A 20,672-nucleotide genomic window follows, 5' to 3' on the forward strand; every position below is an offset into this window, starting at 1 on the left:
CACTAAGGAAACAGACTAAAATTAGGCTCTTAGCACTTTTTATTATTAAAAACACAATTAGCTATGAACACAAAGTTAACTTCAAGCCAAGTTCTTCCTGGGGAGTTGTGTCAGTTTTCGAAAAGGGTAGCACATTCACATCACCCGTGGGAGGGTGGGGAAGAATTTGCCTCCCCAAGCTGTGGAGCCGCGTTGCCTATGGGTGTCTGCCTCTAAAGTCCCGGGAGCCACAAAGGGCTGACCACCTACGGAGATTGTTCTCCCCTGAGCCTCTGCCCACACTACAAGCGTTTCAAGTCTTCTGTGCTCATTTCCAGAAATGAACTCAGAATGAAGCTGCTGTAAATCCCGTGGGCCAGTAATCTTTGTCTCAGTGCCTTTTTAACATTACCCTGAGGGAGTCACACAAGGCCTCCAAGGAAATTTCATTTAAGTGACCTCTCTGTAGAAGTAAATGGCTCTGGCTGTGCATGAGTGCCTGTGACCTCCAGGCACATCCTACTGAGGTGGCCTTGAGTCCCCAGAGTTCCATGGGAAAATCTTTTCTGTGATTGTCAAGCCCTAGATTCGCCCTTCCCCAGAAGGTTATTGAGTTTCTTCCCCTCTGTGAGAAAATGGCATTTATCTTTGGGAGCAGGTGATAGTACCAATGGTAGCCTTTCTCATTGGCTCACGTTGTTTACATATGTTGGTGTGTCCGTCACACAAGACCACACGCTTGACTCTGGCTGTGACAAAAGAGCATAGTGGTTTCTCTCCTAATCAGTACATGTGAGATTTTTATCAAAGCCCTATGAACCAGCCACTACTGGGTGCATTAAAATCTGTTTGACGTAAGTTTAAGGCTTTGTTTCTTAAGTCGAAACCCCGAGCCTGTGCAGTGTGCAGTGGAAGTTAATTCATGATGTGGTTGACCGTTCCTCAGGATGGCTGGCTTGTCTTCTTCTGGCATTGGTGCTTTTATTTGAAGCCCTTTCTAAGATACGCATGGTTTGGTTTTGTTTTTTTGTTTTTTCTCCTTCAGTGTTGGGCAACCATTCCAAGGAGCTTACCTGGAAATCAACAAGAACCCAAAATACAAGAAACTTAAAGATGCCATTGAAGAGAAGATCATTATCGCTGAAGTTGTGAACAAAATTAACCGTGCGAATGGAAAGGTAAAAATGCTGCTGCTCCTGTGCCCTGGGCGTCATTCCCCCGTTTCTGAGTCACACAATTTGCATTCCACATTCTAGTAGTATTGACTGTGGAGGAGCCTTTAAATATGAGTAAAGTTTTTCTGTTCTCTGAAATTCTTACAAATTAGAAGCATAAGAGCAAGAGATGATATGCACTTGCTGTGCAAGCATGGGGGCCTGAGTTCAAATCCCACGTTCCCATGTAAAAGCTTGGCATGGTGAGCTTGCGTATAACCCCACACTGGAGGGTGACTGTCCTGGGAGCTTGTTGTCCAGCCAGCCTTCCTGAAACAGAAACCCCAGTTTGCCAGGAGACCCTTTCTGAAGGGAATAAGGGGGAGAAAGGTGACACCCATCCTCTGGCCTCCACTCGTTCATGTGCCTGCATCGCAAACCTGCGTATATACACATGTATAAAAGGCTTTCAGAATTCATTATTTATGTGTGTCTCAGTTTACCTAGGGATTCTTGCTGACAGACAGCAGAAGAAAATACTTATTTCTGGAAATAACTAAATGTTTACCCTTATGGGCTGTTTTGGGTCACTGATTCATTTTTCCCCCCCTTTGTTTCAGAGCACATCCCGGATTTTCCTCTTAACAAACAATAACCTTCTCCTTGCTGACCAAAAGTCCGGACAGATCAAGTCCGAAGTCCCCCTGGTGGACGTGACCAAGGTCTCCATGAGCTCACAAAATGACGGTTTCTTTGCGGTCCACCTCAAAGAGGTGAGCTTCACCTGGCGACTTGACAGAAAGGCTTCCCCATGGGTCTCGGCTACTGGCTAGGTGCCTCCCCCTGACTAGGCCTGCCGCTCGCACTCTACTGACATCTCAAATCTCAGGCCTGTTTTTCAGTAATTGAACTAGACTCTTACCAGCTTGCTCACCTGACTGCTGAAAATGTCGCTGGTTGGAATTCTGTCTTTTCTGGCGTTTCTTTTGTATGCCAACCTTTCTTCTTGTTCATCTTTAACTTGGTGGTGTATCAAAGCCTACAACTTCAGCAAAACACTATCCACTGATTTTTACCTAAATTTTATTTTACTATTCTATGCTTTTACTTAAGTAGCACTGGCTTGGGTGGAGAGGTTAAAATGTAGGTACTCAGTTTATTATTTTAATGACTGGGGCCATGCTATTTTTAACTCCTCATTAATCTCATCTTTAAAATGATTGTATCTACTTCATAGCATTGGTAGGAGGCTTTCTGCACACTGTACATAAGCTCTTAACAGAACGATGTCACTTAATTGTCATTACTGAACAAATGTTAGCATCTATTAATCATATATAGAAAAGACCCAAAGGCTTACCTTAGCCTGTTTACCCCACCACCGTTCGAAATCTACATGGAGGCATATCAAATCATACACCAGGTGTCCTCAGTGCCTGTTACACGCAGAGACAGCCTGGGAGTTTAGAGTAGTGCTGCTGTTCTGGCTACATCCCAGTCTAACCACAGCAGAGTTGTGTTTGTTGCGTTCCCTAGTGATTCCTGTGCAGCCGAGTTAGGACCCTGGGTATTTGTTTGAAGTATTTTTGCTGTTACTTCTGTAAAAAAATGATTTATTTTGAAATTTTTTTTTATAGTTATTCATTGTGTGTGTGTTTGTGAGAGAGGACAATTTGTGGGAGTCAGTTTTCTCTTTCCAGCACAGGGCTCAGCCGCTGGTCATCAGGCTTTGTGGCAAGCACTTTTACCCACTGAGCCATCTTACCGTCTCCTGCTGTTACTTTTCAAAACCAAATCACAGAAAGGCTTTTGAACAGTGCTTTGAGAATGAGTTCTAATTTGGGCGTTGCTCAAACCTGATTATGCAAACCCACCACAAAGGAGTCTGTGGCTTCTCCTCCAGGGGGTCTGCAGTAGAATGCTGCTCTGGTCCAGTGAGCAGCTCCAGGGAGCAGGGTCATCCTATCCTCGGCCTTACTGCTTGCTCATCTGGGAGGGTGTGGCCCAGGGTCTCAGTCATAGGAGAGACTGGTAGTGGGTTTCCTATGAGGCTGCAAACCTTTCCCTCCTCCGCCTGACCTGTCTCTTGTCTTTGCAGGGCTCGGAGGCAGCTAGTAAAGGGGACTTCCTCTTCAGCAGTGATCACCTGATTGAAATGGCCACCAAGCTGTATCGCACGACTCTCAGCCAAACCAAACAGAAGCTCAACATTGAGATTTCCGATGAGTACGTCCATGTATTGTGTAGTGCACTTTTTCCCTTTCAGCCTCAGTGCAGTGGTTTTAGTACTCTGGTCTCATCCAGCTATTTGAGCTAACGGTGTCTGTTGCTGATGAAAGATAGACCCTAGGTGACACTGACCAAAGCTGAGTCCTAACTGCCTTACACTTTAGTAGCAACGCGGATTTGGGGAAAAAAAGTTAATCGGCAGGTGATTTTGGCTTGGAGAAGGAGAAAGAAAGATAGGGTACCGATTTTGACAGGGAGACCGGGGCAGCTGTAAATTGAGTAAGGGAGCAACTAAGATAGGCATTTGCAAGAAGATGGCGTACAGTGCAGTAGATACTGAGGTCCCCAGATGGGGGCAATTTCTGGCAGAGAGGTTGTGGGAGAAGACCCTGGGGAGAAAAAGCAGAGTGTGGCTAAGCAGAGTGCGGTTAAACACACTGGGAGCTCTTGGTGAGAGCGATGGAGACTTCGAGGGGATTGAGCACAGCTGTGGTCTCTCCTGATTTCCAACCGTGGCTTTGGCTGCCATATGGAGTGAGACGCTAGACCAGAACTGACGAGCGAAGAGTCTGGGCTGCCTAGGGCAAGGTAATGTTGCTTACCTAGGGTGCAAGCAGGAGTGAGCGAGCAGGGGTAGTCATGCTGGGAGAGCGAGAAAAGATGCTCTGTCAGTGCATGCTGCATGCTGCATGTGTGCATGCTGAGGAAAGGACTTCCTGGGTTGCAGCAGTGGTTCTGAGTCAGACTCAAGATGACCCTCATCTCTTATCCTGTTAACTAGAGCTATAGAAAAGGTGTTTCACTCTGGCATGGTTTGTAAGTAACGCTAAGAATTTTCCAGGCCAACAAATACAGCACCTGCCTGCCTATACTCCTAGGACTCGTGGGGACAGAGGCAGAGAGATTGCTGCAAGTTCAGGGCCAGACTGATCTACATGGCAAATCCCATGCTTGTTGGAGATAAATATCAGACACTGTCTCAAAAGACTGTTCAAGTCTGTTATATTTCTTCTTTCCTTGTGAGTCTCCTTGGCACACTAGGCTCTGAGCTGTGCTGGCATCCACAGGGCTGTGAGTCAGTCCTTACACAGAGATGCTGTGTGGCTGGGAGGTAGGCCTTGTGAAGATTCTATACAGAATGGCTGTTTAGGAGTAGATGCCTTTAGAAGGGGGGGAAAAAAAGGATATTAGTGGGGAAAATGGCAGATTGGGGTCTGGTAAATCAGGTTTTAACCCGTGAGGGCTGTTAGTGCTTTGTACTCCCACTGGTTGATGTTTACCATCATTTGGGATGCTGAGGTTTTGGCGTTTGTCCGGATGAAGCTTCTGGCCCCTCCTAGGACCTGGATGTGGCAGCTCCTCTCGGAAGGAAGAACTCACACCTAAGCCCAGAGCCTGAGGCTGCCCACCCTTGGGCATCTTCTTACAGAATACTAGTAACTGTGCTTGGGGAAAGGAGACCTCTCCAGCGGAACTTTGAAAGTCTTTCTTTGAATACGGAACTTGTCTGAGCTTCTGAAATCTTGTTTCTTCCCATGCACGCAGAGGCTTTGAGGGGACAGTGTGTTTCTGTTGCTCACTTGTAGGATCCCTCAGTTGGCTGTCCCTACCTGGGATCGCTATTGCCCCTGGCCTTCCCATCCAGACAGGCCTGTGACAGAAGCCTGGATGTCAAGGCTTCTCATATATAGTTGTATGAGTGATTTACAGTGTGGCCACGTGGAAGACAGATGTTTGCTAGCATTATACTGCATCTCCTAATGGTTGACCTGATGAAAGTAGAGTGGTGAATGGGGCCCATCCTATCCCACATGGATGCCTTCCCTAGACACCAGGAAGCCTGGAGAGCGGGTCCAGGCACCCTCTTTCATAGCTCCTGGTGCTCCCAAGCAGGCCTTAAAAATTACCTCATGGAACAGCTCAGCTTTAAAAACAGACTTTTCAGTCCCTGGCAGAGATGGCTGGTCCTATATTTCCAACCCTCCATGGCCTGACTCCAGCTCCTTGCCAGATGTGTAGAACATGTGTCACTGACAGCATGCAGTTCGGTGACTAGGCCCTTCCTCATAGCCCTTTCAGGAGTGGAAGCTGTTGCTCTAAACAAACTGGTTTCTCTGGTCGTGGTGGATAAATTGGCTGAATTTTCAGGAAGCGTCTTAGTCTGACCTGCTAATTAATATGAATGCGACAGAGTTGAAGTCACTGAGACACCCAACTGTTTCGTAATCCCTGGTCCTTAAACTCCCAAACAGCCAGTCCTGTGCAGAGATTGCACCTAAAGACAACTTGGAAGAGGTGAATGTTTCAACATGAAGTCTCGACTGTAACTAATCCATGCCCCTTTTATTCTGAAATTCTGGCCGCTAGTAGCACTGTGAAATGATGTATTCCATATTCTTGTTTTGTATTCATATTCCATATTCTGTGAAATGGAAATAAATACTAGTAGTTAGCCTCTCCCTCAACTGTCTTAATGCTAAGTCCATGTAAATGACGAGGAACAGTGGGGCACGTGATATCAGCTACTTATTGCTTGTGCCCCAGGAGCATGGAGAAAGTGTAAGACTCGTGTTTGAATTTGTGTTAAATTTGAAGGCTTTTTTTAAGGCACACAAAGGCAGTTAGATATGTGGCCAAGCACATTGGCTCCCACCTTTCGTCATGGAGCCTTTTAACTTTGGGAAGCAGAAGCGGGAAGGATCTCTGTGAGTTCAAGCCAGCTTGAGACACGGCGAGGTCGAGGCCGTGCCAGGCTGCACAGCAAGACCGTGTCTCAAAAAGAAAAGAAGATTATATACTAGAGACATGTCCCAGATAGGAAAATATAGGATTACAGTGTTCTTCCGTGGTGCTTTGAATAGAAAAGAAAGAACCCATTTGAAAAGTCAGCGCTGTTTTCCTTATAAAGCAAAGAGGGGCAAGAGACCCACCTCAGTTGGGGAAATGCTGGCGTTGGTGAACACCTGAGGTCAGTCCTCAGCACACACATAGAGCGCTGGGTGTGATGGCTCAAACTCGCAATCCCAGTGCTCGGGGGCAGGAGGAACCTGGGGCTTGCTGGTCAGCCAGTTTAGCATAATTGGTGAGCTGCTGGTTCCAGGAAAAAACCTTTTCTCCAATAACAGGTGGAAGGTACCCCGAGGAACCTATACAACAAATGCCAGCACGTGCGCGCGCACACGCACGCACGCACACACACACACACAAAGATAAGTAAAACAGCATATGAACTAGAAACCTATGGCACATTTTACCCCAGGATTGGCATTTATAAAGCATGGCCTATACACTGGGCTTGTTGTGTACACCAACAACCCTTGCTGTTGATGTGGACGTACTGTCAGCCACGTGCGTGTCAGAGGAGTCACGTAGGGGGTGCTCCAGTCCTGTGGGCTGTTTCCACAGCTACATGGGGGAAAGTCTTGAAGCTGCTGGTTAGGATGTAGGGTGAAAAGATCAGGGGTGTAGGGTGCGTGTGAATAGCTTTCTGAAATTCTATAGTTCATGTGTTTGATTTGTTGAACATTGCGTTTGACCCTTTAAAAAGTGTGCCTTGCAAGACTGAGGAAAGGCAGAGCTAATGCCCTTTAGTGTACACTTGTTTGATGTCCCCACTGGAACACAAAGCAGTGGCTGCCAGGTCACCTGACCTTACAGGGACACAGTGGGATTCCTTTCCTCAGGGCTAGCTGAAGGCAAGCAGGAGTCTGATGCAGTCACAGTTCCTCCTCGCCGGAAGTGGGATGGAAATGGGTACCTGCCAAGGTCAATGCCCGAGACAGAAAGGGAACGTCAGGGTGACTGTACCCCTCGCCTTGCCTGACTGTGTTTGCTCCTCTTCTCCTAGGTTCCTGGTACAGTTTAGACAGGACAAAGTGTGTGTGAAGTTTATTCAAGGCAACCAGAAAAACGGGAGCGTGCCAACCTGCAAACGAAGAAACAACAGACTCCTGGAAGTCGCGGTCCCTTAAGTGAGGCCTCCCCTCTGCTCTCATGGACTTGTTTCTTCGTGATAGTGCAATTTGATTTTCTTTTACTTGGGGCTCACTGTGTGTTTGGGAATTGTCAAAGGCTAGTTGTTAGAGTCCTTTGTCAAAATTAAAAGTATTTGACTAATCAGTTTTAATTATTGGAATAGTTAATTCTTAAGTCCATATTCTGTCCTGGGCAGGATTATAGAAATTAACAGTGTCTGTTTCCATGTCATATGTGTCTTCTCCTTAGTTACCATTTTAGACCTATGTACCGTAAATCTACATATTACCCGTAATCGTTAGCACATGTAAGCATAGGAAGGGGCCTTACATTCATTTGTCAGATATTTATTGAATGCCTGCTTTTTGCTGGGCGCTGTGCTGAACTTACTAGGAGCCTTTCTATTTTTAAACCTGTTGCCTTCTGGCTGATTTGTGCTGACAAAACAACAGCTAAGAAGGCTGAAGGGGCTGAGGCCAAATGACACTGCTAATGAGAGCGTTAGTAGGAACCCTACAGTGTGGTGTAAACAGCACACACGTTGGGAGGCCGTGGCTTGGGGAGGAACAGAGATAGGTGATTGGCTAAAGTTCCTTTGTGGTTTTTTTTTTTTAATCTATTTGAAAAAGAGAAAACTGACATTTAGACATACACATTTATTTGCTCAGATCCTCTATAATTAATTACCTTCTGTTAGAAAACAGAAGTCTTTCTCACTTTAGAAAAAGTAACTGAAGCACAACAGCAGAGTGCTTTGTTCCGGTTCCGGAGAAGCATAAGGTGATGTGGCCCTAGCTGTCCGCAGCGCGTTCACTCAGAGCTGCGGCTTTTGAAATGACTCGGTAAGAAAGGGCTGAGAGCTGTCCCGTGTGGCAGAGCTGCTCCTTGACGTGCAATAAGACATCCAAGATCACTTTTGAAAGTTTTATTTATAATAGACTTTTTCTTTTTCTTTTTCTTTTTTGTATGAGAGAGAGTTGATTGGTACAGGATGTGTATTTCAGTCAAAGATCGAAATTAAGTTAGGATTAGTTTTCAGGACTTTTTGTTTTTTCTTCTCTTTCTTCAAAATTTCCAATAAGGATTCACTTTGGAAACCACATTTTAAATTCTGGAATTGTTTCTTATATGGGAGGATAATGTATATACATTGGGATTGTGTTAAATAATAAAAATTGTTCTAATTTGGTGCCATTTGCCGGATCACAACTGTATTTTTGTACCTCAAGCTATTTTCATATGTTATGTGTCAAAGTGACGTGTCCCAGAAAGGTTTCCATCAGGTATTTTATGGGCTCTGTGGTAACAGGTTTCCATGGATGATTTTTGTGCCAGCTTCGGTCAATGAAAATATTCCTTGGGGATTTTCTTTTGATTTTTGTACTTCAAAAAAAAAAAAAGCTTTGAGAAATTCTCAGAAGTCTTTGTGTTTATTGGAGCAGGTAGAGGATATATTTTTTACGGTTCCTAAAGTAGGTAAATTGCTAGTTCCCGCTATAGGTAAGTAGACAATTATTAAATACACTTACACCTTTCAAAACACTGCTCAGTGTGAAAGGCAGCACGCGGTCCACTTGCTCACCGACGTGCTCAGGCTCTGTCTCCGGAAGCCAGCTTTTCAGTTGCTTCTGCTTATGTGATGTGTTTGCTTCAAAGGAGGAGTGTGATTCTGTTTCCCGCCCTCTTGCCTTTTTCTCTTTAGCAGGGTTGCCTTGGAGAGCAGGTTCTTACAGTGGCACAGCCCTTTCTGGGGAGGTATCCCATGATGCCTTCTGCTGCCTACTCAGCACCGAGCTGCTTCCTGAGTGGAGCTCAGGGTGCAGAGGGCCCACGGTGTGAGTCGGCGGTTGTTCGTTGCGGTGCTTTGTAAGGATAGCATTCAGCAAAGGTGGATCCGTTTCTGTTTAGTCCTTGGAAGAACGTATGTCCCCAGGAACTCGGGATCTGTCACGTGACTCCATCGAAGTCATTTTGGTCATAGAACTCACCCTGTGTGGGCTGTGCCTTTACATGGCAGGAGCACCTTGCCTCCTTATGTGAGAAGGTGGAGGGCAGTCAGTAACAACCAGAATCCACTGAATGATCCAAGTGATCGATGAGAGTAAATATTCAGAGATTTTTCAGTTTAGAGTATTAAACCCCTTGTTCTTGGCCTTAGCCGTGACCGCTCCTTAAAGGAACCCGGACTCTGAGAACCAGTAGGAAAAAGTACTGAAGTCACCTTTCTATGCAGCTTTGTATATCTTAAAACCTTCTGCCAAGCACAGCTTTAATCCACGCACTTTGGAATGAGAGGCCCTTGGGTCTTTGTGAGTCTGAGGCCAGCAATGGGACCCTGTTTCAAAATTAAAGACCTCTGGTGTCTGTCCAGGGGTCATCACGTCACTGTCACGGGGCTGTTTAGGAATGTCTAGGGGTCATCACGTCACTGTCACGGGGCCGTTTAGGAATGTCTGCTACTTCCTGCAGTGGAGAGACAAAGGACTGCTGGGACTCACATCCTGAGGCATCCTGGCCCAGCCTCACCGCCACAGCTTACTGCCAAGCATCACTCAGGAGACTGCCCAGCCATCAAGTGACTCTGGGAGTTACTAACAGATGTAATGCTGGAAAAACAGGAAACAGGTACCTAAAGCGTGGTTGCCAGCGTGGGCAGTGTACTAACAGAATGCCGCCCACTGCCCTGTAAGGAAGGAACACAGACATAGATCTGCTCAGCAAGGCTGATTCCGGCTTTGTATTTCAGACTTTTATAATCGTTACTTAGATCTAGAGCTCAGATGTGAGGCCAGCAGCTACAGTTTGGATGTCGCTGATTATCTCCAGGGGTGATGGTCTGTTATTTCTGAGAGCAAAAGGTAGCCCAAGTGTTCTGAGCATCATAGGAATGAATACTCAGCATCGAGGATTCGCCTGGAATCTAAGACGATGAACCATTTTACGTTGACACCATTTCAGTCGTGTGCTGTTCACTCTGACCCTCATGGAATTAAATGGCCTGATAATTAGATCACAGCTTAAAATGTTTGTAGACCAAAACAATATACATTGTTCTATAATCCTGTTTTAAAGAATAGGTTAGATATTTCATAGCTTTGATGAAATTTCGGGTACTAAGTCTTGTCTTTGAGGGAGGCTTAGTGGCACCCTTGGTGTGTCTTTTAAGGTGTTTTGAGTAGGAGCCTTTGTGTTTACGTTAGCTCTTACATTTTTCTAAATGCTGAAGCGTTCAGATTCACTAAAACAGATACTGGCGAGTGGAAGGGAAGAGAGAGAACCATTCGGCTCTTTTGTCCTAGCACAAAGCAGCTGCACATTGTCACCCTGGTTCTGTGACGTCCGTGGCTTCTGCGCTGTCACCTCTTTGCGTCTCATTCTACTCACTGCATCTCACTCTCCTGTCGTCCCTGGGGAGGCACACCTGAGGAGGCGGCAGCCACACAGGAGAAAATGGATGTTTCAAGTGCACTTCCTCCCTATCTTGGCGGGTTCGCCTACCTCCTCCCTGGTTTGAAGACCATTTCCAAATGATCTTCCGGAATTAGCCACGGTGCAGCATAAGCCAGAGTCACACTTTCTCATTAGCTTTCCCCTTGTTGTGGTGGCCAGATCCTCTCAGCCCAGTTCCATAAAATTCAGAAAAAAAAAAATCTAACTTCATGACCAACAAAGATAGTCTCAGCTTCGCAGTGTGTTGAAATGGGCAGTGGATTTAAGTTCTATTTTACCAGTACCCTGGCAACCCGGAGGGCACTGGATCAACTACATATCTCAATTATTTTATTCTTTCCTTAACTTTAGGGGTTCTTTCTTCTTCTTCTTCTTCTTCTTCTTCTTCTTCTTCTTCTTCTTCTTCTTCTTCTTCTTCTTCTTCTTCTTCTTCTTCTTCTTCTTCCTTTCCTTTTGAGGTGAGAGTTCTTCACCAATTAGTAGATCTGGCATATTATCATAAAGTAGGATTTAAATGCTGTCCACACCGAAAGGTACATTGGAAGTAACCACAACCTGTAGTTAGCACTCAGAACAGGCTCTGGAATACAGCACCCAGAAAACTTCACTCCAGTCAGTAGCCTCCTCCAAAGTAAACTGTGTCTCTGATGCACATTAATCGTCCCCATTTTCAAATGAGATCTTGTAACATGCAATCTTCCACCTGGCTGCTTTCTCTCAACATGACTGAAATTCTGAGATTCGTGAGCGTGCCTTGGTGTGTAGCTAAGTTTCTTCCATATCCATCAATTGTGTAGCCCACTTTGAACCAACAATCATCACTTCGGCTGCTGTGCTTGAACATTCTAGTGCGTGTAGTATGTGCACAGATCCCTGTTCGCTGGCTACCACAGAACCTCTGGATCAGACGAAACACCTGTTAGCTTTAGTTGGCTTTCAAGCTGGTTTCCAAAGAAATTACTTTGCAAAGGGTGAGGTTCCTGCCACACCTGGTAGTGAGGGTCTTCAGTCCTGGCTCTGGTGATTTCTGCTTGTCTGTGTGGCTTTCTGATCACTAAGAAGCTTCGATGCCTTGTTAATATCAACCAGTTAGGTCCTCTGGCAAAGTCCCTGTTTAAGGATTTTCGTCAGTTTTTCTGTTGTACATGTTTTGGTGAGGCCTTGGTGCAGGACATAGGGTCTTCTCACAGTCTGTGGTTACTTTTCTGTTGCCCTAGGGCCTTTTGGTGAGCAGAAATTCTATTTAGTGGTGACCAGCTTCTGCTTCTCTGCCTAGAGCTTGGCTTCCTGTTTAAGAGGCCTTGCTTCACTGAGATGATCAATGTTTTCTCTAGAAGTTCTACTGTGACGTGTAGGTCATTGGGCTGGATGGTACTGGTGTCTGATGGTGCAGAGCATCAGGGTGTGCCTTGCCTTGCCTCCTCATGGATACCCAGAAGGCACAGCAGCTTGTCCTGAGAAGGCCAGCCTTTCACACCTATGTTTCTGCATCCGTGCATCTACTGGCTTGTGTCCACACTGTCACTGTGCAACATGGTCCTTTAAAAGTGGCATTCATAACTCTTACCCAGCATGAGCTTTTATGACAGGAGAAGGCATTAAAACTGATAAGTACGCTAATTAAATGAACAAATCATGTAAATAATGTCAAACACGGCAAGGAGGAATAGTTCTTCCAACTTCCGAAAATATGAAAAGCCACAGGGAATTGAGCATGGGAGTTCTCGGTGGGATAATGCGAGGAAAATATTAACAGTTTCTATGAAGTCAATGACCGCCTTCTAATTTTGTGTGGTTTACTTAAGTATTTATGATGTGTGTGGTTTCCCATTGACTCCGTACATTCTGTCCATATTGCTAATGGTTTCATTTTAAATTTTCCATAAGGCCCTCCTAAAATTACTGTCTTACATAAGTGTGTGTGTGTGTGTGTGTGTGTATACTTTATTTTTAGATTGCTTGCCTCTCTTAGGCTGAGATTCTTTGGTGGTGAGTAATGAGAGACCTCGAAAGATTTTTTTGATTCTTAATATTACAGTTGTTTTTCCTGTGCAGTGATAATGGCTTTATACAGAAGAACAGATCGTTCCTGGAGTGAAATCCACATCTTTCTTTGGATTTTCTACTAATTGCATACTTTTTAAAATTAATTTAACTTTTAAAATAATTTCTAAATTGTGTCTTAATCACCCAGTCCATTCTCTCCTTTGAAGTTCTGAGCTAGCTAAATTCAGAAGTGCCTTTTAAAACTCACTCTGCATTCTGGGATTTTCTAAAGTTAAGAACTTAACTCATAGGAACAGTACCAGAAAGGAAGATGAAGTAGGTTTTTGTAGGGTTTAAGGGCATATATATGCTGTTTCCTTCCAGAGGGCAAATTGTAGAGGAAGGAAAACAACCTGTTTATTTTATATGTAATAGTAATGTTTAATTGCCTTAGGAAGTAATTTTAGGTCATATAGGAAACGTTTCATTGTAAAAGTAACTGTAAAAGGGCGTTTCTATGCTCACATTTACTCTGAATAGTGACAGAGACCTTTATATTTATCCATACAGTGACAGCTATGCTAACAGTGGCCTGGCCTACTTCTTCCCTGCCATGTATCCTATTACCTGCCATATTAGTCTCTCTCTGGAACCTCTTTCTTCATCCATGTTCTGATGGTGCTCTCTTGCCCAGCTATAGGCTGTTCAGCTCTTTATTTGACCAATCAGAAGGTGATGGAGAACAGTGTTTAGAAGACATTGAGACAGGAGATGCTTCATAAAAATGACAGTGCCAAAGTCTGGCCTGTTCTCAACTCTCTGGGTACAGAAATCGGAATTTGGATATACAAGGATAATCGTTACACAGGACACAAAAACATCGCTCTAGATTTCATTAGTGTAAAGAAATACTAGTGGGGGCTGGAGAGATGGCTCAGTGGTTAAGAGCACCACCTGCTCTTCCAGAGGTCCTGAGTTCAATTCCCAGCAACCACATGGTGCCTCAAAACCCATCTATAATGTGATCTGATGCCCTCTTCTGCAGATAAAGCACTCATATACAATAAATAAATCTTTTTTAAAAAGGAAAAAAGAAAGGTGGCATATATGTACCCCCACCTTACAATAAATAAATAACAAATTTAAAAAAAAAAAGAAAAATACTGGTGGAGCTGTAGTGATGTTAACTAGCAGAAAGCAGTGTGCCCTCCATTTTTCAGAAACCTAAAAGCACTCTGCGAACAGCATCATTAACATGACGATGGCGTCCTGCTACATCCTGAGTCCTAGCTTCCAGAGTGAGGTACTGTGATTCTAAAGAAGAGGGCCTCAGTGTCCTTGGTAGGACCCCTGAAGGGAGCCGAGAGCACAGCTCTCAGCTACAAAGCTCACAGACAGAGGACAGTTGTGTGTGGCAAATGGACCTCGGCGTGGTTTTGGCTTATTTTTTCCAGACACTATCCAATACTTTGTGAAGTGAGAAACTTAGTAAGCTTCTATACAAATAAGGGATTTATAAGTTAAAGCAAGCACACATAGATTAAACAGAAGTGGGAAAGCTCCTTCGAGAGCATTGTATAGAAATCAGAAGGAAGACGTCCATAGGAAGGGAAGTATCTTTGTTGTATAATGCCTTTGCATCGCTGAGCTTTGCATTCCACTGGGCCAGAAGCTCTCACCGTGTGATATTATGATGGGCAGATGAATGAGGAGGTCTAAGAGAAAATTGGCAGTGATTGGAATCTACTCTTTCCAGCGCTTTCCTAGGCCAGTTGGAACAGCTGTCTTTATTTCCTAGTGCAAATTAGAGTTGGCCCTGAAAAAAGATCTGGTAGCATTACATGAGAAGTGCTGGAGAGCTACTGGTGAAACATTAAAAGAGAGGAGAAATCCACCCACCAATTTGTTCTTTCCACTAGGAAAAATCTCCACAGATGATGATCCCATGTGTGGTGTCTTGAACTTGCCCCAACCCACAGCAGACACTTAGGCAGAGCTTGTTTGGAAGGGTTTATGAGTTTGGTCTGATCCATAGGATGCATGCACACATTCACATCCCTGTCCAAGGCACCATTTCTGTTGGAGCACTTACGGTATGTCATGGAACACCTGCCAAGAGGAACCCATCTTTGTGTGCATCCGTGGGACAGCAATTTCTGGATCTCACTGTTTTTTGTTGAGACATGCTACATTCTAGTAATGACTTTAGGTTGGGTGTAAAGATTTAAATTCTGTTCTCATGGGATTAAATAACATATTTCCCACTTATTCTTTTCATGGAGTGAATAGATTGGTTTTTTTTTTAGAGATCAAATCCCTGAATATGATATTTTGCTGTACATTAGATTTCAGCTCGCCTGGTCTTGGCAAGTCTGCCAAGCATTGCTTGCTGGTGAGTTGACAGACATCTTCTGCTCTGATCAATGAAGACACACTGAGAGGAGACAGGATTTCCATCTTGATTCAGCATATGGATGCAAAGGAAGCCTAGTGAGGGAAAGCAGTTTGAGCGCTTACCTAAAAAGAGTATCTCTCCTGCCAATGTTTTGTTTCAGCCAGGCACACTTCTATAGCCCCAGCACTTAGGATGCTGAGGCATGAGGATCCCCCGAGAGGTAGTTCAAGGCCAGCCTGCACTACATGGTAAGAGTGAGGCCAACTTGGACTACATAGCAAGACCCTGTTTCAAAACAAAAACAGGGCGGATAAGTGCTCTTCCAGAGGACCCAAGTTCCATTCCCATCACCCATATGTGGCTCAACATCCTGAATGTCAGCTCCAATGGAGCCAACATCCTCTCCTTGACTCCATGGGCACCTGTACTCAAGTGCATATATCCATATGAATACACATAATTACTTTAAAAAAAACTTAAAATTCCAAAACAAGACATATATATACTATCAATAACAGTGAAGTTGGGCACAGTGGCACACACCTGGAACCCCAGCACTGGGGGAGGCAGAGGCAGAGGCAAATGGATCACTGAGTTCAAGGCTAGCCTGGTCTATAAAGTGAGTCCAGGACAGCCAAGGCTACATAGAGAAACTGTCTCTGAAAAACAAACAAACAAACAAAAAACAAAGAAAAAAGCAAAATAACAAAAATACAGGTAATGGTTGAAGAGAAGAAACAAGGTAGGAGAGAGATTATGAGGGTAGAGTTGGGAGGGGAGGGGGAGGAGTGGGAAGAGAGGACAGAGCACCTGTAGGGAAAAGAGAAACTTTGGGCAGGAGTATCTCAGACACACTGGAGACCTAAATCAGGGTAGAGTCCTAAGAGTGTATGAGGGGGACTTTAGCAGAGACTCCTAGTAGCAGGGGCCATAGAGACTGAAGAGGATCCCCTGTAACTAGAAAAACTAGTAAAGAAGGGAAGTACCAACCCAGCCACAAAAAACTTTGATCCAAAATTTACCCTGCCTACAAAATGTGCAGGGATAAAGAGAGCAAAGATTGAGGGAATGTCCAACCAATGTCTAGCCCAACCAAAGACCCACCACATGGGAGAGAGCCAACCCCCAACACTATTAATGATACTCTGCTATGCTTGCAGACAGGAGCCTAGCAGAGTTGTCCTCTAAGAGGATCCACCCACCAGTGCTTCAAAACAGATGCTGAGACTCACAGCCGAACACTGGGCAATGCACAGGGAACCTTGTGGGACAGTGGGAGAAGGAGAAAGGACCTGCAGGTGACTGACAGAAGCTCTATAAGAAGAGCAACAGAGCCAACTAACCAGGACCCAGAGGGGCCTGCTGAGGTTGAGGCACCAACTAAGGACTAGAGTGGACCTAGGCCCCTTACAAAGATGCAGCCAGTGGGCAGCTCAGGCTTCATGTGGGTCTCCTAGTGAGGGTAGTGAGGGCCGTCTCTGACATGGGCTCTTTTGCCAGCTTTTTGATCACTTTCCCCTGGTGAGAGTGCCTTGCCAGGCCACAGGGGAAGAGGGCATGTTCAGTCTTTGATGAGCTGGGGTGGATGGAAGCCGGCTTCCCTTTTCTGAGGAATGGGGGAAAGGGACTGAGGGTGGGACTGGGAGGTGAGGAGGGATGAGGCTACGACCAGGATGTAAATTGAGCGAGTGAGTGGGCAAATAAATAAATGAGGAATACCAGGGAAACCCGGCACAATGGGCTTCTCTCTGTAGCTTTGACTGTTCGGAACTCGCTTTGTAGACCAGGCTGGCCTCGAACTTGCAGAGATCTTCCTGCTTCTGGCTTGTTAGTACTACTTAAGACAATTTGGTCTATTCGAACTCACAGACACCTTGAAAACCCTTCAAAATGTGGAAATTGTCACTTAGCGGAGAAGAAAAACTGGCTGGTTTGGTGGGTTCTGGCGGGACCTGGACTGCAACCCAGGAGGCTTTGCTCCACTCTCAGGGTCTCCATAAGTGATAAGCAAATGTTGCCCCAACTCAAACTTGGAAGTGTTCATTTCTGAATTTACAGTGCATAGTTGAAGGGACTAGCTCACTGGAGTGTGAGGCTCTGGCAGGTCTGCCTTGCTTAAAAAGAAAAAACAAAAACCAGATTGCATTCCTAAAGCAGGTATATTCCCTCATTTGGCCACTTCCTCCTCCTGAGGCTGAGCACAATGGTCCAACTATCGAAATATTGAAGTCCAGCAATCCAAAGCCCTCCTTGGCTCACCTAATTAACACGCCCAGTTAAAATTAAACACCTCATCCTAACACAGGGATTTCTCCTTTTACAGTCTGCCATTTTCCTATGTGCCACATCTGTCTCCTCACTATGCAGAGGCAGTCCTTTGTCGCCCTCTCTGAAACAGATGCCTCTGTCCCCTCTCCCTTGTTCCCTTCTCTTTGTCCCTCTGAGGCAAATAAATCTCCCTTGTGCTAAGAACTTGGTCTTGAGGGGCGTGGGGGGTAGGGTCCAGAGCCTATAGTGATCCCTTTCACTAGTGAAGGGAGGTGCTGCAGCACAACACAGGCACAGGGGAAGTGGGACCCGATGTGGAAACAACACCTGCAATTCCTGGAATCTCTGTGCCTTAACTCTGCTCTTCCTGGGCTCTCCCCAGTCTCCGTTGTCCTTTTCCAAGTGTCCTGGCTCATTTTATGTCAACTTGACACCAGCTAGAGTCACCAGAGAGGAGGGAGCCTCAGTTGAGAAAATGACTCAAGCCTGTGGGGCATTTTCTTAATTAGAGATTTATGTTAGCCCATTATGGGTGTGGCCACCCTTAGGCTGGTGGTCCTGAGTTCTATAAGAAAGAAGGCTGAGGGGGCTGGAGAGATGACTCAGTGGTTAAGAGCACTGACTGCTCTTCCAGAGGTCCTGAGTTCAATTCCCAGCAACCACATGGTGGCTGACAACCATCTATAATGTGATCTGATCATACTGTATACATAATAAATAAATCTTAGAAAGAAAGAAAGAAAGAAAGAAAGAAAGAAAGAAAGAAAGAAAGCAGGCTGAGCAAACCGTGTGGAGCAAGCCAGTAAGCAACATTGCTCCCTGGCCTCTGCATCTGCTCCTGGCTCCAGGTTCCTGCCCTGTTTGGGTTCCAGTCCTGACTTCCTTCTATGACAATGAGGTGGAATCGGGAAACCGTTCCTCCCCAACTTGCTTCTGGTCGTGTTGCTTCCTCACAGAAGTAGTAACCCTAACTAAGACACCAGCACTCAGGCACTCCCCAAAAGCAATCTAGAAACTCAACTTCCACCTCCTCCTCTCCCGTGACTGCTTTTCATGCTAGCTGTTTATGGGATGAGCCTATTCCTGTGGACCACCCCTCCCTCTGCCAGAAAGTGGGCAAATCAAGGGAGGCCGTTTGTCTTCCTTTCTGTGAGCCTGGCAAATGTTTCAAGGTGAAAGCTTCTTGTGGCAGAAGGAAAGGCAGACAAGGGAACAAGCAGCTTTAAGGCGGAGTGGGCTTTTATTATTCTGTGTGGGTGGGTGGTCTACACAGGACAGTCCCCGTGAGAATCAGCCCACTACTACAAGCTGGCATAAATTTGGGACCAGAATATGGGAGCAGGCTGTTGAAAACTCCCTTTTTGTATGGAGGCTGGCCATGGAGAGACATGAACAAAGAGCAGTGAGTAGTGAGTAAAAGACTGGCAGCCAATGGATAAACACCGCTTGCAGGCAGCCCTTATGGCCATCAGCAGAGGCCATCAGAGGGGCAGGGATCTAGGATACAAGCCTGAAATGCAGATTACTCGGGTTTCAGGCAACCTTTGCCTTTGAACCAACATGGAGAAGCACTTCAGGAAAAAATACTAATTTCCCCTGGCTATTGTAGGTGTTTTTTCTAAGCTAAGAAGATGACACCTCATCTAAGACAAGATTTTAATAAAAGTATTCTTCTGCATAGTAAACGCCCATTTCAGAACATGTGTTTGTGCCTCTATTTCTAGAGGCTCTGACAAGACCATTTCCACTTACAGGAAAATAACAAACAAAACAAACTATTGGGAGTAAAATACTGAAAATAAAATTTGCAGGAAATGATCCCTCTTCACCTAGCCAAGTGTGGTGTTAACACATACAATCCCAGCACTTGGGAGGTACAGACAAAATCAGGAGCTCAGTTCATCCTGGTCTAATTGAGAAAAGCTGGGGCCAGGCATGGTTACACATGCCTTCAATCCCAGCACTTGGAAGGTAGAAGCCTCAAACTCTGTGATTTGAGGCTAGCCTGGTCTATGTGGTAAGCTCCGGTATAGCTGGAGCTATGTACAGAAACCCTGTCTCAAAACAACAACAACAGAAATTGGAAACTTCGTGATACATTGTCCGAAAAGAAAGAAAAGATTTGTTTTGTTTTTGTTTTTCAAGCCAGGGTTTGGTTTCTCTGTGTAGCCCTGGCTATCCTGGACTCGCTTTGTAGACTAGGCTGGCCTCGAACTTAACAGCAATACACTTGCCTCTGCCTCCTGAGTACTGGGGTTACAGGTGTGAGATTTGCTTGCCTTCAGCGACATGCTCAAATTCATATCACACTGCATCTCTCGAGGCTAAGCTGTTTTCGCAGAATTAAAAGTATCCCAAGTCAGGCCCCTTCCTTCCGAGAAGAGTGTGTGCATACACTTGTAAATGGATGTACATTAAAAAGGAAGAGAAACCCTTTAATGTGTGTTCATGTTCTGTAGCCTTTCACCTTTGGAGCTGTCAGATCTGTTATACACCTAATCGCATGTTCTGGAGATGTTTGTGTAACTATGTTGCAACATGCTGTTGCCCTTTTGGATGCTTTTTTTTGGGGGGGGGATTAGAGACAGGGTCTCTCTGTGTTAACCTTGGCTGTCCTGGACTTGCTTTGTAGACCAGGCTGGCCTCGAACTCACATCGATCCACCTGCCTCTGCCTCCCAAGTGCTGGGATTAAAGGCTTGGATGCTTTTTAAAAAAGCAATACATCCTGTCCCTCTGATATCATAACTCATGTTATGGGTTTGTTTGTCTTTTAAGTAACAACAACAACAACAAAAATTAGAACTCCTCCCGTGCCAGATTGGTGTGCACACACCACACTCAACTAGGAAAGGCCAAGAGGCTAGCCCCTCAAGGGGACATCCCTTCCTCCCAGAAATCTGGGAACTGGAAGCTTCCTTTCCTCACCCTGAAAGTACTAGAAGTTCTCCACAAAGCATCGCTGATGGTGGCCAGTTCTGACAGGTTGACAGGAGTGTAGGTGAGAGAGGTAGGGAACCGATAATGTGGTGTGGGACAGGAAGCGGCCACATTGTGTGAGCAGGTAAGCAGGGCTGAAGGTGACAGACGCCGTGGGCGGGCAATGAGGAACAGGAGGAAGCAGAGGCAAAGTCTGTGCCGGCCTGATGCCTTCACTCAGTCGCTAACGATAAACAGTCCAATTACATCCCTATGTTGATTCTTCCAAAACTGTTTCCTAGAACTCAATAGAAAATG

At 45.4% G+C, this 20,672-nt stretch overlaps 1 protein-coding gene across 3 annotated transcripts in view; it reads left to right on the forward strand.

The window, feature by feature from the left end:
• Nucleotides 1-8,531, forward strand: part of MYO1B (myosin IB) — a 173,529-nt gene extending 164,998 nt beyond the window's left edge. For all 3 annotated transcript variants that reach the window (XM_084778430.1, XM_084778431.1, XM_084778429.1), the window contains 4 exons: nt 1,025-1,157; nt 1,754-1,906; nt 3,232-3,359; nt 7,210-8,531. In XM_084778430.1, coding sequence (XP_084634556.1) covers nt 1,025-1,157; nt 1,754-1,906; nt 3,232-3,359; nt 7,210-7,333 — 538 coding nt within the window. In that variant the 3' untranslated portion in view covers nt 7,334-8,531. The remainder of the gene's footprint in view (nt 1-1,024; nt 1,158-1,753; nt 1,907-3,231; nt 3,360-7,209) is intronic.
• Nucleotides 8,532-20,672: the final 12,141 nt, after the last annotated feature.

Source organism: Acomys minous, assembly GCF_964271855.1.
Source record: "Acomys minous genome assembly, chromosome: 4".
Lineage (NCBI taxonomy): Eukaryota > Metazoa > Chordata > Mammalia > Rodentia > Muridae > Acomys > Acomys minous.